This window comes from Puccinia triticina, chromosome 16A, assembly GCF_026914185.1.
Source record: "Puccinia triticina chromosome 16A, complete sequence".
Taxonomy (NCBI): Eukaryota; Fungi; Basidiomycota; class Pucciniomycetes; order Pucciniales; family Pucciniaceae; genus Puccinia; species Puccinia triticina.
Window position 1 is genome coordinate 3142144 of NC_070573.1, and position 17378 is coordinate 3159521.

General features: G+C 46.7%; 1 protein-coding gene across 1 annotated transcript; it reads right to left on the reverse strand.

The window, feature by feature from the left end:
* Window positions 1–431: 431 nt before the first annotated feature.
* On the reverse strand, window positions 432–1014 carry PtA15_16A307 (uncharacterized protein; the record flags this gene model as incomplete). Its single annotated transcript, XM_053163984.1, has 2 exons — window positions 432–665; window positions 991–1014. The coding sequence occupies 2 exons, from the start codon at window positions 1012–1014 to the stop codon at window positions 432–434; spliced, it is 258 nt and encodes an 85-aa protein (XP_053027954.1).
* Between the last annotated feature and the right edge of the window lie 16364 nt (window positions 1015–17378).

The window sequence follows — 17378 nt, forward strand, 5'->3', positions numbered from 1 at the left end:
GGCGCAAGTTCCATGGCGTCATCGCCTCTCTGGGAAATTCCCAGAGTGATCACTCCAGCTGCAGGAGAACTCCGACTCAGGTAGCGCTGGGTGTGTCCCTGTGGCTGTGTGGACACCGGGGCCCTAGGAGCTGCGCTCTCTGGGCACCTCCCATGAGAAAGTCGGCGTGGGGGGCTTGGCGGGCGGGTTGAAGCGGGAAGAGCTCAGCTGGGCGTCGGTGTTGAGGATCTTGGTGATGAGTACCCGGTTCGGGTCTTCTAATGGCTTGATCAGCTGTTTTGGCTAACAATTTCGATACAGACAAGATCAAGAAGTCAGCATGCTGTTCAATCTCGCGCGGGTTGAGGCCGTTGGTGGAAGCGGGTTAAGGGGTTTTATGTGCGGCTTGCCTGGGCTGGTTTTTTGGTGGATGAAGCGGGGGTGTGGAGGGGTTAGGGGGACAAGTGCGTTGGAGGCGTTGTGGATGAGGGCTGGATGGCGTGGATGAGGTGGGAAAAGGGGTCCTGAGCAAGTAGGCCCTCCAGTGGCTCGTCCTCCTCGCCCCCCGCAGTAGCAACAGCAGTCCCGCCAAAGGCAGACTTGCTCGATTCGCTGGCGTCGCTTGGATGACAGAGGGGCCCGGCCCCGGCCAGCCAGGCTTTCAGCGTCCGGATATTACTCTGTTGCTTGAAATTTGTCCGTTCCAGGGCACCGTTGATCGCAAGGAGCAAGGCATATTACTGATCTCAAAATCCAGAATCTACGTGCAAAAACCCACAGGCTGTTTCAGTAGTGGCTTGTGAGAGAGAGAGAGAGTGGGGGGGGGGGCTCACCTTTGCCGGTGACTTGTGCGCTGTCAAGTGTTTCAGGAGACGGGTATTTAAGGGGTGTGGGTGTAGCAGCGGGGGGCGGGATAGCAAGCGGGATCAGGTTGATGGTGTGTCTGATTCAGGGTGAGGGCTGGATCCCGGCTATTGGTCTGTTGGGTGTTGGTTTTGGTTTTGGATGGACATGGCTGTAGCAGCTGGTTTGCATGTCTGGTGGTTGGCAAGGGAACGGCTGGGAGGCAGAACAACGGCAAGAGGGGCAAGGGTTCGAACTTAACAAAGTCCCTCCCTGTGCTCGCGGGGCGCGAGCACCCTCCCGCTTGCGGGAGGGACTTGTGCCTAATGTCCAACATTTGGCTTGAGGCTGCCCAGCCAAATGTTGAAAAATGCCTTCTAACCCAAATATCACCGTATACCCCTCTGATTTATTCACAGCCTCCGGTACCATTAGAATCCTCTTTCATTTCTACATAATCTCAGCGGTCCAAAACAACACCTACCGCCTTCCCCTAATAAAAAAATTAATGTAAAAATTCCACCTGAGAGCCTATCCGGCCTGATGTAGACCGGATCACCCATCCGGCCTAAACACATGAAGATAAGGTTAGACATCAGACGTCAATACCCTTTTATGTGTATAACTGCCACAAGCCACCTAAATTCTGTATTGACAATGTGGTAGACGCTTTAGTTCCGGATGGAAAAATTCAAAAATTTCTAGTTTACATATGTAGTGTTACATTACATCATCTAGTGATACACACACTCCCTTCAGTTTACATACACAGTTTTACAAAACTGCATGTATATAGCTTACATACTACCCTTTTACATATATATGTGTGTATATATGTGGCTGCGTAGCAACCAGCCAGCCTCATATGCAGCTGTGTAGCAGCCACAAGCCACTTATTACAGTAACCTAGCAACCACAAGCCACTTATTACAGTAACCTAGCAGCCACAAGCCACATTAATAAAGCGGCATAGTAACCATGGGGCTGTGCAAGTCATTTAAGCAGACTACACAGCAGTACAGAAAGCTGTGCAGGTCACTTGAGAAGACTCCATAGCAACCAGAAGGCTGTGTAAGCCACACTTGTAACTAGATCACCAGCTAAATTTGCTCATGTATACGCTGCCACACTGTACATAGCTGTATTTGCACAGCATTTGTAAAGGCACACCAGCCAAAACCCCTCATGTATATAGACCACCAGCACAAATGCCTCACATTTTCCTATATAAGGAGGGGCTCTCTCTTCCTTTTCCCGCGATGGCATCCAATCAAGGAGATCATTCCCCCCACAAGATTCAAATAAATTGTCACCCTCACACTCTCCGCCACATAATAAAATACTAGCTTTATATTTTGAAATACACAGTCCATTGTGAGCCACTTGTGAGAAAAGTATTCAACTACACCAGACCACTGTCTTCTTGCTTCCAGCCTAGCTGGGGGTGTTGTCAGTCTTTGTCTTTCAGAGAAGCAGGGGTTTCCCCACACATACTTCTCTAAATTCAGCCATAAGAGGTGCAAACCGCTTTTGGAGTCTTGCAACAAGAGACCTGTCATTCTTAAGTCAATACTGAAAAAACCTGTGAGAGTGTGTCCGACCTTGACCTTTGGATGATCTGATGGCTTCATTACATAGCTCAAGACAACCCCTCACAGGAATGGCCGCTGAGCGGCGAGTTTGGGACAAATTTAATTGAAAAAATATGTACAAAAAAGCTGAGAAGCAGGGCTACAACATGGTATAGGAGGCTTTGAATTTTGTGCTGAGAGAAATGAGTAAAAGAGATGTAAACACAGAAATCATGATTTTCCGTGTAAATATCTCTCAGCCTCAGGCAAAGATTGGGACATTAGTCCTAAGCCTCTCCTTTGGAGACGCTTCGCGCCTCCTCGGAGAGGCTTAGTTAAGCTTGGCAAGGGTTGTGGTGTGAGCACGCGCGCCCCTATGGCGAGGCGGTGACTTCATTGTATGTATGTATATCAGATGGGTGGGAGACCAGGGTCTCAGCAAAAACTCCGGTCTTGTTGACAACGCCTAGCCGGTCAAAGCACCGCCGTGCAGGTCAGAGGTACCGGATGTGCGTGGCGGTGGCGTAGTTGTCAAGGCTAGACGGATTTGGCAGTCAAGTGCGCTGGTGGAGTCTGTTGAGTGCCAGGTAGTGCCAGATTGTCTATAAAAAGAGGTTTGGCTTGCTTGTTTGTGTTCCCCAGGACGTCCTCTGCCGCTGTACTTCCAGCGTGCGGTTCGTCCTCAACCCCCTCCGCTGTTGCACTTGCACAGTTTGAGGGGCTAAACTCGTTGGCCCCCCTTTGCATAATGCCTTCAATGCGGCGCGCTGGGGGTCATCCTCTCACCGTTTTTTAACCCTGCTAGACAGGGATGGACGGTGGGCCACGGTGCATCAGCTTGCTGATGTTTGGTGGCTGTTTGCAGGTTTTTTTGATTTTGGCATTTGTAGAGGGAAAACCCTCCATGTTTTTTTCATGGAAGTTGTAAAGGGGAAACCCTTGATTTTTGTTTGTGATTTTTGGAGATTTGTAGGGGAAACCCTTGAAGTTTTGTTTTGTGATTCAGAGGCTTTAATAAACTTGGATTAATGTTGGAGAAGTAGTGATACTAATAGCAATGCACTACATGCATCACATTGGGGAATTGACTGCTCTGTTTATGAAACTAAAGGTCAAAACCTTAAATTTTATATGTAATTAAGGTTTGTAGACCCTTGCACTATAACTGTGCTGAAATAAAACACTGGTAAAAATAATACCAAGCTTGTTACATGGTAATTAGCCACTACAAGGGTTTTTCTCTCTTTATGTAAGAGGTAGAAGGCTTTATTATTAATAATATATAATTATTAATAACAGGGAGTTGAGGCGTAAAAATAGCTGGTAAGAGCTTAAGCTGATTGGCTGCTTGACAGAGGCTGTAGTCTTACTGCAACTATTTTGAAAGAATTTACGCTGAAAATTGCTATATAAGGGATTTTGTTGAATTTAAAGTGTAGATTCTAGTAATTTTGACGTGCTAGGTGGGGTTTTATAAAGGATACACTGCTCTTGAAAGCAGGAGGAGAATATTCACGAGTAACTTACAGGTTATGGTGGGTGAATAGTCTGGGGGATCTTTTCCTGAGGGCCAAATAGGCCTCTATTTATAGAGGGGACTTCAGTGGGCGTAAACACTGAGTCCTTTTCTCCCTATGGTAGTATCCAGGGCTGTAGCCGTGAAAAGGGCTTGGCTGTGGGTATTTTAATTGTATTAAAATAGACTAATTTCCCTGACTCTGTCACATGACATGTTTATAACCAATTGTCATGTGAAAGAGCTTCAGCAGAAGTCTACATAATACTTTCACGGGGTATTTTTACACGAGTAATATTACTCATTATTTTACAACAGTTTAATTTTATGTACTTTAATTGTTTTACTAATTTTTTGTATGTAATACTATTTTTGGGCGCTTTCTGTGGCCAATTCTAATTTATACAATTAGTACATGAAGGAATAGGAATAAGGGGGTACTTTAAGCGGGTGACCCCCCTTAATTTATGATGAGGAATCTGATTCTGCAATAATAATTTAATAATAATTATTATTTACTGAGTTATTGCAGTCTTTTGGATACTTGATGTATCTCTAAGGCTGACAGAAATACAGTGCATCACATTGGCAGGCCAATGCCTCCCATCTGAAAAAGGGTGAATCTCATTGGAAGGCCAATGTTCTACCAAAACTGGGCCAATATGCTAAACTAGCGGTAGCGTGCACTATCCGCTTTTTTAGTGTTGTGTAGCTCCTAGCACAATGCCAATAGCAGTAGCGGTGCTACAGGACTGCTACTCCACACTATCAAGTTCTAAAAGCGCTATGTGCTTTTTTTAGCAATTAAATAGCACTGTTATTGGTGATAGCGCTGATAGAGGCTGGTAGAGGCCTCTGTATTTCCAGGGGAGTCCGTTAGCAGTAGCGGGCAATCACTGACTGCTGATGCAAAAACTGGTTGGCAGTTATGCTACACCAAACTACTGACTGAAAGTAGTTTAGTGTGCTACCAATCCAATACAGCCTGTATTGAGGCCAATACCACCAATCCAAGCCAGTGTGAAATGCATTGAAAGGCAGATGGAATACTAATGCAAACCAATGTACAATACATGAATCACATTGGTTGCACTTTTGCTGATAGTGAGTTTCATGTGGTGAAGGTTTCTTGGCACCCAAATTTCTGCTGTTTTCAAGCAGGAAATGCTCATTTTATATCATTCAAAGATGATCAGGTCATTGGCTGGCCAAATGAAATTTTGGACAGTTTTTCCAGCTCTAGTCTTGATCATATGGTTGAGCAGGAAAGATGCATTGTCAGCTGACAGGTGATTGTAGGAAGAAAAATTGCCAATTGCCATTATTGTAATGATAATGTCACTGATTCCATTACGTTTTTGTTATGTTACCATTACTGGTAATGTAACTTCCAATTGTTGATTCTCACCTATATCTAAAATTATGAAATATCTGGATTTAATATTCAGAACCTGTGCATTGAGCTTGATAGCCAACTGTGAAGCCCCCGCGCACCATGGGGTTTCACAAGCAGTATCACAAGCGGATTCAATCCAAGTACTTAGTCAGACTTCCTTTCCATGCTCTAGCCAGTAGAGATCCTTGTTCATTCATCTTTCCCGGCTAGGTGAGCTTTTCCCTTCCTTCTCCTTTTTATCTCATCCTATGATCCAGTGTACTTAGAGAGATCCTTGTTCATTCATCTCTCCCGGCTAGTCCCCCAAGAAATACAGCCATAACAATTGGACCTAGAAAGATCCCGGCCTTATAGCCTGCTCTGCGCCATTTCCTCCGCATTCTCAGTGAGGGTCCACGTGAACCTTACACCAACATCAAACTATCATGGTCATAAAATACAGTGGTTTGAATAATGCTTTGATTTTTCCCCGATTTTTCTGCTTTTGTTATGTACTTGATGATGAGCGTGACAGGGACTGATGACAGCGGGCACAAGGTGGGTGAAGTGCACGATGGGTGTGGAAGGATGAGGAAAAGGTTCTTCCACACCTGCTGTCTCGGGTGTACATGAGGATATGTGAAACGTAGCTAACAACAGTGTGACATGTGTGTGGCATACGGACGTGGAAGCGGAAATGGAATAGGAGAAAGAGATACAACGTGCGTTGTGAACTAGCTCAACAACCCCCCTTGCTGCAGACATGGAACAGAGAACAAAAAGAGAGGAAAAAAAGGAAGGATAGTGAGGGTACGGGAGCAGTGATAGAGAAAAGAGGAGGAAAGGGAGAGAAGTATGAGATAAGGGATAGGGAATAGGAAGGGAAAAAAAAAGTTGGGAGATAGTCACCGCGGAAGGGTCTTCGTGAGCATATCAGCCAGCATGTCCTTGGTGGACACATGAAGAAGCTCGATGTTGTCGTCTTGAACACACTTGCGAATGAATTGATAGCGGGCGTGTATGTGTTTGGTCCGTGCATGGTGTTCTGGATTTTTTGCCAGGGCCTCAGCCCCCTTGTTGTTGACATGCAGGGGTATTGCTATGTCCGGATGGAGTCGTAGTTTGGTGAGAAGATGTTGGAGCCACAAGCCCTCATTGCATGAGTCTGAGAGAGCTTTATACTCGGCCTCCGTGCTGGACAACAAGACCGTGGCCTGCTTACAGGATTTCCAGGAGACAGCCCCGTTTCCCGCGCGGTAGGTGTACGCAGATGTTGAGTGCCCGTCATCCCAATCCTCCACCCAGTCCGAGTCGGAGTAGCCGGAAAGTGTGAGGGGTCCTCTTAGTTTGAGCTTGAGATCTTTTGTTGAGACCAGATAGTTAAGAATTTGGAGATCGGCGTGCCAATGAGCCGCTGAGGGATCTCGTAGATGTTGCGATAGTCTGTTTACCGCAAAAGATATATCCGGGCAGGTGCACTGCAACACCCAGAGGATTGAACCAATGAGTTGGGGGTAAGGTCCAGGCGACGATGGGTCTGTCGCAGTTCGATGTCGGAGATTTTTGAAGTTTGTGTTGGTGGGAGTGGATACAGGTGTGTGTTGACCGTTGAGAAACTGCACGCATATTTCGGAGATGTAGTGAGATTGGTTGATAAAGTCCGCTTTATTTGGGATGTCTCGAGTGATCTTCAGGGAGAGAAAGTGGTTCAACTCCTCATCTGCTCCAATTTTGAAACGTTTTCCTACATTTGATATGATGGAATCAACAAACCCCGGCTCGCCTACAATTGCTAGATTGTTGACGTGGGTTGTCAGAGCTCCGATGAGCTGGCCCGAATGGATCTTGAAGTAGAGGGTCAGATCATATTTTGAGTTCTTGAGTCCCAGTTCAAGGAGGGCCTTGTGGAGCTCGATGTTCCACTGACGAGGGGATTGTTTCAATCCATAAAGAGAGCGACTGACTTTGCAGACCCAGTCGGGGTGTTGAGGGTCTTCAAATCTGGGAGGTTGCTCCATGAAGATCAGTTGATCAAGGTGACCATTGAGGAATGCTGTCTTGAAATCCACCTGACGGCCTTTCCAGCTCTTGTTGGCGAGAAGAGAAAAGATTAGCCTTAGGGTTTCCAACCTCAGAGTTGGTGAGAAAACCTGATTGTAGTCCAGACCCTGAACCTGGGTGTAGCCCATTGCAACAAGTTGAGCCTTTAGCTTTTGGATGGAATGGTCGGGGAAGCGCTTCACCTTAAAAGACCCATTTAGACTTTATTATTTTTCTTCTGTGCGGTCTCGGGACCAGCCACCACGTTTGCATGCCTAAGAGTGAGCAAACTCCTCATCAGCCGCTTTAAGCCATTGATGTTTGTTGGGTGACTTGAGGAGTTGTTGCCACGTTTTAGGGGCGTCAACCTCTGAGTCCGTTACAGTGTTTTTGGACCACTGGCCGTAACAATCAGGAGCTTTGCGCTCCCGTCCGGAGCGGCAAGGAGGAGGCGGGGATGCTGTTTTTGGAGGCGGTTGAGGGTGTGGTGACGAAAGGACTGGTGGGGAAGGTGAGCGCAGAGTGGGGGGGGGGGGGGGGGGGGGGGGGGAGAGGAGGGAGAGGGAGAGCAGTGGGGGAGAAGGAGAGGGAGAGGGAAGAGGGGGAAGAGGGATGATTGAGAGATTGGGTGATTGCTGGCCAACCAGTGAGGAGGATTGAGGAGACTGAAGGTGGTTGGAATCTGGACGGTCAGAATCTGAGGAGATCTCCTGTGGAAGGCGCGGCGCGTTTCCCGGTGCGTGGATGGAAGCTGTCAGGCGGCGATCAAATTGAGGTTGAAGAGGGACATTCAGCAAGGGAAGATCTGGTGTCAGCGTGCGGGTAAGAGGTCCTGAGTCAGATTCTGATGGGGGTTTGGACCGGGGCTATGAGGAGTAGGGAGAGGTCTGGTTTCCGGCGATGCAGCGGCCGGGATATTGGTGGGTTGCAGTTGCAGCCAATCCATCTCCGCAAAGACGGGGGAAGGGCACGGGGCGAGCTTGGAATCGTACGGAAAAGAAGTGTTGTTGAATATAACATCCCTGGACTTTAAAACTGACTGGTGCTCCGGATACCATAGCCTATAGCCATTTCCGTTGGAGAGGTAGGATAGGAGGATGGAGGCGCGGGCCTTTTTGTCCAGCTTCTTGCGATTCGCTTCTGGGACCTTGTACTAGGCTAGGCACCCAAACGGATGGACTGAAGCAATATCAACTGCCGGCTTGCCAAGGATGGTTACCGGGGGTTTGAAACCTACAGGAGTGTGGCAGGGGAGTGAGTTGTAAATGAATAGGAAGTGCCAAATAGCATCCACCCAAAAAGATTTGGGTAAATTGGCAGTCAGGAGCAAGGACCTGACAAAATTGCTTATTGTCCTGTTTGTCCGTTCGGCTACCCCATTCAGCTCTTGGGAGTGGGGGAGACCCAGCTCGTGTTTGATACCAGATTGAGATAGGTAGGTGGTGAACTCGTTTGAGATGTATTCGCCGCCATTATCTGTTCTTACGGAGAGGATTTTGTGGGACCCATTTTTCTCAAAGAGAGCACAGAAAAGTTTGCAACAAGCAAAAGAATCACTTTTTGATTTCATGGGATAGATTGATAGAGACTTGGAACAATTGTTGACAAAGGTGATAAAATATTTATAACCCTCCCTTGAGGTTACCTCGTACGACCCAACATCAGAGTGAATGATCTTGCCGGGTCAGGAGGATCGGTGGGAGGACCGGGATTTAAAAGCTTTGCGGGGCATTTTGGCTTGTACGCATATTGGGCATCGTTGGACGTTGATTTTTTTCATTGCTGTCGGTGTGATTCCGTGGATTTTCAGAAAGGATTTGAGTGGTTTTAGACCAATGTGGGAAAAACGAAGATGGTATGCCATCAACAAGTGGTCTAGGGGTTTCTGGGGGAGAGTCAAGGAAGAGTTCGAGCTTACAGGCTTGGCCGGTAAGTAGTAGAGATTGCCTCGCCTGTAGCCCCTCCCTGCAAGGTCGCCAGTTATCTGAGTTGACTGGGTGATGAGGAAGTTGCACGAGGTCTTAGAGAATACAACCGTTAGTCCCTTGTTGCATAAGGCGGCCACCAAAAGGAGTGGTTCATGTAGGGCCGGTACTACGAGAGACTTGACCGACTTATTGCCGGAGATAGGAAGCTTTAGGAGGCCCTTGTGAGAAGCCTCCACAGTTGAATGATCAGCCAGTCGGACTGGTGTGCGATTGGGTTTTGGGAGATTGACTGCAGAGATGTCAGGTGTCATCGACATAGAGCACCCGGAATCAATATTGGCGTCCCCGCCTCGTGGTAGGTCGGAGGGGATCAAGAGAGATACCACAGCGTTCCCGGCAGTTACTTCAACCTCTGAGCCTGAGTAGTCAGAGTCGCCGTCTTCATCGTACTTGTGAGACAATTGGCCTAGTGTGGCAGCTGAGGTCCTGCCGGCTCGCGCCGCCGGCTTGGTAGAGGGGCTGGCTTCCCAATGCGCTTTTTGTGCGGCTTTGTGATCTGCAATGAGCTTCCTTGTGTTATTGCACAAGTTGAGATTGTGTGAATCGCTGTTGCATAGCGGGCATCTGCAAGGTTTTTTGGAGGCGTCGTTTCTGGGGCCTTTGGAAGAAGCAGACAAGGGAGTTGGCTTGGAATAATTTGCCTTGGTAGACGGCACTGAGATGATATCTACATGGGATTCCCGGCGGATGGCCTCATTCTTCAGAGCGGAGAAGATGGTTTCCGTCTTGACCCCCTCCTGGTTCATGAGGGCGGAGACACAGTGGAGCCAATGGGGGGGGACTGAGCTGAGTAGGGCGGCAGTATGGACATTGTCTGGGGTAAGAGGCTTTGCGGGAGTGACTAGAGCGTTCAGTCGTTTGTAGGAATTTGCCAGCGACTCAATGTGGGAGTGGATGTCATTGCCCTCCATATGGGCATTTACGAGCTTTTGGATCCAGTACACCCGGACCCCAGTCGGCGAGTCCTGATGGGCGCAGGACAGGTTGTCCCAGATCTTGGCGGCGTTGTCCTCGTCGGCTAGGTGACAAAGGTTGGCCTCATCAACAATCTGCACTAGAACAGCGCAGACTAGATCATTGCCTTCATCCCAGTTAGCTGGTCGACGGTCGGCTGCCACGGGGTTTAGAACATAGTTGACCTTTGCTGATTTCAACACTCAAAGGACAACCTTCTTCCAGTTCAGGTAGTTGGAGTCGGATCCCGGGGCCTTGAGAATAGGAAGCCTCGCGGTTGAGATTTTGGAGTTTGAGGCGGGCATCTGAGAGTTTAGGTTGATACTGGTATGGGTGGGTAGGACCTCTTTTGAGTTGTTTGACATCGTTGTTGGAGAGATGGATTGAGGTGATCCTTGTGGAATCCATGGGTGCAAGACACTCGGTACACCAATATTTTACGTGCTAGGCGAGACTGTGTGTAGCTGGGAGTCAACTGAGGCTCATAACCTGATGAGCGTGACAGGGACTGATGACAGCGGGCACGAGGTGGGGCGAGTGCGCGATGGGTGTGGAAGGATTTGGATTGCAAGTGTGAGACAAATCAACAAACAAGGAAAAGAAAAGAAGAGAAGAAAGAAAGGAACCAGAGAAAGAAACATACCTGATGACAGCGGGCACAAGGTGGGTCCAGTGCGCAATGGGTGTGGAAGGATGAGGAAAAGGTTCTTCCACACCTGCTGTCTCCGGTGTACATGAGTATATGTGAAATGTAGCTAACAACAGTGTGACATGTGTGTGGCATACGGACGCAGAAGCAGAAATGGAATAGGAGAAAGAGATACAACGTGCGTCAATAACTAGCTCAACACTTGAACTTTTTTTAAACTTCACACCAAACTGTAGAAACCACACCCAACTTTAAAGAAACCTTGAGATTGACTTCCACCCAAGATTTCTTTGTGTAACAACCCAGCGCTTGGTTGGCCCATCCCTGCCCTTCCCATACTGGCGCAGGGCAACTGCCAATGGTCATGGTACGTGGCTGATGGGTTCAATAAGTGTTGAAGCTATGACTCGAGGGGGGAGGAGTTTGAGATCAGGAATGCAGAAAAAGAGAAAACTGTCACAATTGACAGAGAGAAGGATGGCTTGTGATGTGGAGTCTTGCCGGATGCAGTTCTGGGATGGGTGAAGCGGAAAGAATGGAGGAGAACCAATGAGGTCTGATTACTTGATGTAGAATAGAAATTATAGGCATCTATGATCAGATTGTGGTTGAGAAAAAATGAATAAGAAACCAATTTGAATAAAATACATCCATTGGAGGACTTCCCTTTGATTTACACAGCCGTGTAAAGTCAGATCTGGCACTTGTAAAGCCAGATCTGACTCACCTATTTTTAGACTTATAAGCTTTCCTGCAGGCTTGAGATGCCAGAATACCTGCCAGATTTACAACCCCAGGTATTCCAGCAACTCAGGCCTCATCCCTCACTGTTAAACGGGTCATTGAGAGTACACAACCCTCTTGATGGCCGGTATAGACCGTTCATTGAGAGGACACAGCCCTCTTGATGACCGGCCTGTACCTTGAGAGGACACATCCCTCTCAATGGCCAGTACAGACCGGCCATTGAGAGAGAGGGCACCACCCTCTTGATGGCAGATCTGTGCCGGTAATTGAGAGGACACAACCCTCTTGATGGCCAGTACAGACTGGTCATCAAGAGTACACACCCCTCTCAATGGCTGGTACGATGTAAGACTCAAAAGTGGTAATGAAACCCTTTTGCTGAATTTTGAAGGGTATGATGGAGTTGCAAGCTCTGCCCTTCTGTTATCAGTCAAAAAGACCCACCAAGCTCTGCTTGGCAAGTTTTATTAAGTGATAGGTCTGGTCTGTTTGAGATGAAATCTGTTTGACTGGCAACGTGTAAGTGTTTTAATTACTTTGTTATAAGGGTTTTAGGATTTGAGTGTGGATGAGTGTTGGGTGACTTGTGAGTTCTGGGTGAGGAACGGGGGAGCAAGCCACTGGGAGTGGAGAGAGCTCCTTTTATAGGCAAGAGTGGAGCCCCAGAGGGGGCTTGTGGGTTAGGGTTTCAGCTAATCTAGACAACAGGGTGAGGGATTTTAGCTGGTGGGAGTAGATACAAATGATGTCATGACCCCTCAGGGGCGCATGAATGGTGTCAGAATATACAACAAAACATTCTAAACATGCCAGGGGTGCATACATGATGTCAGAATATACAACAGAATATTCTAAACATGCCAGGGGCGCATACATGATGTCAGAATATACAACAGAACATTCTAACGCATGCATAAGGTGACAGTAGACTGAATGAGCTGTCATACAGGGGTAATCAGTGTATACACAAGGTCTGAGGCTGCAGAGACAGTGTAAATGATGTCATACTATGTATATAAAGGAGTTTATTTAGCTAATATGTAATGAGTGTAGCCTGACAGGGAGATGTATGTTTGTATCCTGTGATATGTATAAGTGTACTGTTGTGAAACTTGGTTTGAGGCAGGTGACAGCTGGGTTACTGGGGCTGGCCGTGTGAGAGGTTTCCATGAGGTGTAACTTCCACACTAGAGGGGACCCAGGGGTGCTTCCAGTGGTTATAGAGCTGGTACTTCACACCCGGGTACCTGTGGCGGGTGCGGGTACCTGCCCAAATTTTCACAAAATTTGGACACCCGCACCCGCTGGCGGGTACCCGCCTACAGGCGACAGGTACCTGCAAAATGGTACCCAGTGCCATCCTTACCCTGTAGCAACAATGGGCCTTTACTATACAGATATTGGTATAGTAAGTATAGTTATTGTATTTTTTTTTGGTCCAATAACAGTACTGTTATTTCCATTTTCCGTAATGAATTGTTAATACTATATCCAATACATGAGGTTTTTTTTCTTTTTTTTGAAAATACTATATCCAAATGAAGGAAGAAATAAAAAAAATCTCAATACTATTGTTGAGTTTTTTTCGTCCCCTGTCCTCCTTTTTCTTGCCTTCTGCCTCACTCCCTTTTCTTTCTAGCTCCTCAGATTCCAAATGATCCATTCCCTTTCACACCTTATGATTACCTCACATCCCATGGTCTGTATGTAGTCATTGGTCATGTTCTCTGTCCGTACTTGCCTTGTAGACTCTGTCCCTGCCGAGATTAGATCGTAGAACTTTCCATATAATTCTTATCCTCCAATGTGCGCTATCTCTGCTTGTGACAGTCTTGTGTCTTTTGTGATATCTTGTTGAGAGTTCCAATGGGTTCTGTTTTCTTCCATGCATATTCACTATCATGTCGCCCACAAACTGATTCCATGTATGTAGTCTATATAAACATAGCCTACAACCTGAAATCAAAACTCATTGGTTCTTCCTTATTTTTTTCCGCGCCTCCATCCTGAGCCAATCCGGTGAGCCCTCAACACTCACTGCCCCCTCTCGAGCCCACTGGCTCATCTTTTGTTTCCTCGTGCTGCGGTCCTCCAGTCAAAATCTCAACAACCATAATGGCCAGATGTGGCCAGTACCACTACTCAGTAGGGATGAAACTATATCTATTTCTTGGGCTTGGGGATCAGAGCACCCATAGCCTTTACAGCCTCAGCAAAGTCCCTGAGAGGGGAAAATCCTCACAAAGCCACATAAGGCTTCTGAAGGATTTTGAAGTAGTTGAAGGGAACAGACAACCACATCTGGAGCAACACACGTCTGCAGCCACAGAGAACAATCTCTCAACAGAACAAGACCTACCCGGTGTTCCTAAATAAGCCCTTGCTATTACCGCAAGGACCAGGTAGGTGTCATGGTTTGCCTGTACAATCATCAGGACTCGGAGCCCAAATGTCATTGCCTTATGTTTACACTTGGATAAGTGCGTTATCGCGGTAGCCAGGGGCAAAAAAAGTTACTATACCTGTATTTTTTGTTTCAGAGAAAAACCACAGAATACTATAGAGGCCACTTGCAGCAAGGGCCAATACTAGAACAGTTATTAGTATAGGGTGGTACAACCAGACCTATACAATAACTGAAAGGCCCAGTTATAGTAGAGTATAGTATAGGCCCATTGTTACCTGTAGAACAGCACTTTGTGCGCAGGTACCTGTGGCGGGTGCGGGTACCTTCCTGAAATTTCACTGATATTGGACACCCGCACCCGCACCCGGCACCTGTTTCTGGGTACCCGCTCCTTAAAGCAGGTACCCGCGAACAGGTACCTGATTCCATCTCTAAGTGGTGACTAGGAGTGAGATTGGCCGTTGGCCGTAGAATCCATTTCTGGGTTCCATTTGGTGGTATCTTGAGGCCTAGTATGAGTACTTCTGCAGTATAGAAAAAAACTTTTTATTTTTCCACTTTTCCATCTACCACAACAGACCGGTCATTGAAAGGGTACATCTGTACTGGCCATTGAGAGGGTTGAGTCCTCTTGATGACTGGCACATATCTGCCATTGTGAGGGTGGTGCCCTCTCTCTCAATGGCCAGTAATTGAAAAGGTACATCTGCACCGGCCATCAAGAGTGTTGTGTCCTCTTGATGACCGGAACAGGTCTGCCATCAAGAGGGTGGTGCCCTCTCTCTTGATGGCCGGCCTGTACCGGCCATCAAAAGGGATGCGTCCTCTCAAGGTACAGGCCGGTCATCAAGGGGTATTTAATGTCCTCTCAATGACAGGTCTGTACCAGCAATTGAGAGGGTTGGCTCCTCTTGATGACCGGTACAGACCAGGCATCAAGAGGGTTGCGTACTCTCAATGGCCGGTCTTTACTGAGCATTGAGAGGGCTGCGTACTCTTGATGGCGGGTCTCTGTTGGGCATTGAGAGGGTTGCGTACTCTTGATGGCCAGTCTGTACCGGGCATTGAAAAGGTTGAGTCCTCTTGATGATTGGTCTGTACTGGTCATCAAGAGGGTTGTGTACTCTGGATGGCGGGTACAGACCAGCTATTGAGAGGGTTGTGTACTCTTGATGACCGGTCTGTACTGGCCATTGAGAGGTATGTTCTGGTTTGATCTAGCCACTGAAAAGTGTGTGTAAAACCAGGGTGTAAAAATCTGGCTCTACAAGAGCCAGATCTGACTTTACACGGCTGTGTAAATCAAAGGGAAGTCCTCCATGAGTCTACACATGAAGATATAAATGACTACACAACTTACTCAGGATTCAAGGACTATAAGGTGTGAGATTTTTGTACTATTAAACTTACTAGTGATGCTGGAGAAGTTTCAATAAACAAGAAGGAGTTCATACTAGACAACATGATTTTTGAAATAAGTAAGAGAGAAAATCAGAAATTCAACAAGAAGGTGCTCTGGTTCTGAAAATGAACTCGGTTTTTCTCCAACCCAACTTCTAGACCCCCCACAGGAGGAAATTGGCTCCAGGGGTGGATTTGGCCTTGGCTTCATCTGACATCTGTCAAGATGCACCTAATGGAAAGGATATGAAAAGTATGGAGTTGACCTTGGTCAATGAAACCAGAAAAATTGAGAAATCATCCAACCTTTATTCAAAAGACAAATATATCTACAATTGTTCCTTCAATATACATATATTGAAGAGGCCAGGTTTACAGGATATTTCAGTCTTAGTATAGACTAGTAATATCTGCTAGAAAAATTAGATTAATGAAAAGTGTATTGATCACTATAAAATTCTCCCTTTTCTTTTAATCCTCTTCTCCTCCATCCTTTTGTAAGTAGCTCATTCGTAATTCATATATTGGATTAATTAACTTCTCATCTAGCTTGTCCTGACAAGAGAACAAGAGATGGCAAGGGGTTGGTGTATTTTGGAATCCAAACGGTTTTTGTTGGGTATTTGTACAAGACAGGTTGGTTTGGCAGGCTAGGTTAATGGAACAGTTTCCCTCAAACTTAGGGCCTGTACCATGGGCCTCAATTTTGAAAAATTTCAACTTTTTTTGCCCTGTACACAAGAATTGAAAACTAGTGGAGGGTTCAAATGTTGAAATTCTTCACATTTGGGCTCCAGCCTACATTTTGGCCAGGCTCAGTTTTTGTCCCAAGAAATTTTGAGGCAAATAAATTTGGAAAATTTCAATTTTCATGCCCTATGGTACAGGCCCTTAGCTAAGTCCTTCAATCAGAGGCGCGCGAGTGCTGTTGCAAAGCAACCCTCCTGGATGAGGGACTTACAACCAACCTTGCAAAACAGTAGATAGCAGAAATCCCATTTGGCTGGGTAAAATTTTAAAAAACTTCAACTCTTTTGTCCAGCTACCTCAACTATTCTGCCTGCAGCTTTCTAGAGGTTGCGTCCTCTCAGAACCTCTCTTGAATCCCAAAACAAACAAAGTAGAATTCATGGGATTAGGGGGGGCATCGTTCAAGCTGCTCCTCAGTTCAAGCCATACTTTGGACATCTGTCAAGATTTAACAGGTGTTCTTTCATTTTTTAAAAATGTGGTTTGGGTGAAAAAAGCACGAGCTACAGCCATGCTTCTTGCGCATCTTTTGGGGGTAGCTCACTTGGCCCCAACTATGTTTGTGCAGCTTGTACAGAGCAAAGCATGACAGAAGGTCGGAAACAGACTTCTGCTGACTACTCAGAGTGTTTTGCGAGATTGGGCAAGTCCCTCCTTCGGAGGATCGCTTCGCGACAGCGCTCGAGCGCTTCCGGTCGAGGGACTTGGCCAAGTTCGAGTTTCCCTGAATGGTGGTTCACATTGAAATTGCAACAATTTGATTTCCCAGCTTGGCGAGAAGCTACAAAAAAAAAGTACCAATAAGGCACGAAGTTGGCTTGCGCTTGGTCCAGGTCGTATTAAGATCTTGGGAAAGCTTGCCCTGATGAGGCCAGCTAGCTTCTCTTTACCCGCCACTCCGGTTCATCTCATCTAAAAATCCAGCCATCTCTCGAAAGTCTTTATTTAAACGCTGTCCTCTTGCTCACAAGGCCATCCAAAGACTTATCCCAACCGCCGAAGTACTCACACCCCCCCTTAAAAATAATCAAAAATCTCCTTGGAGACGATACCGGACAAAACCTATCTTAAGCTATCTTATCACCATCTCTTTGCCCACGTTTATTCACAAACCATTCAAGAAATTTTCTCATCTTTCACTGCGGCACTGATAAGAAT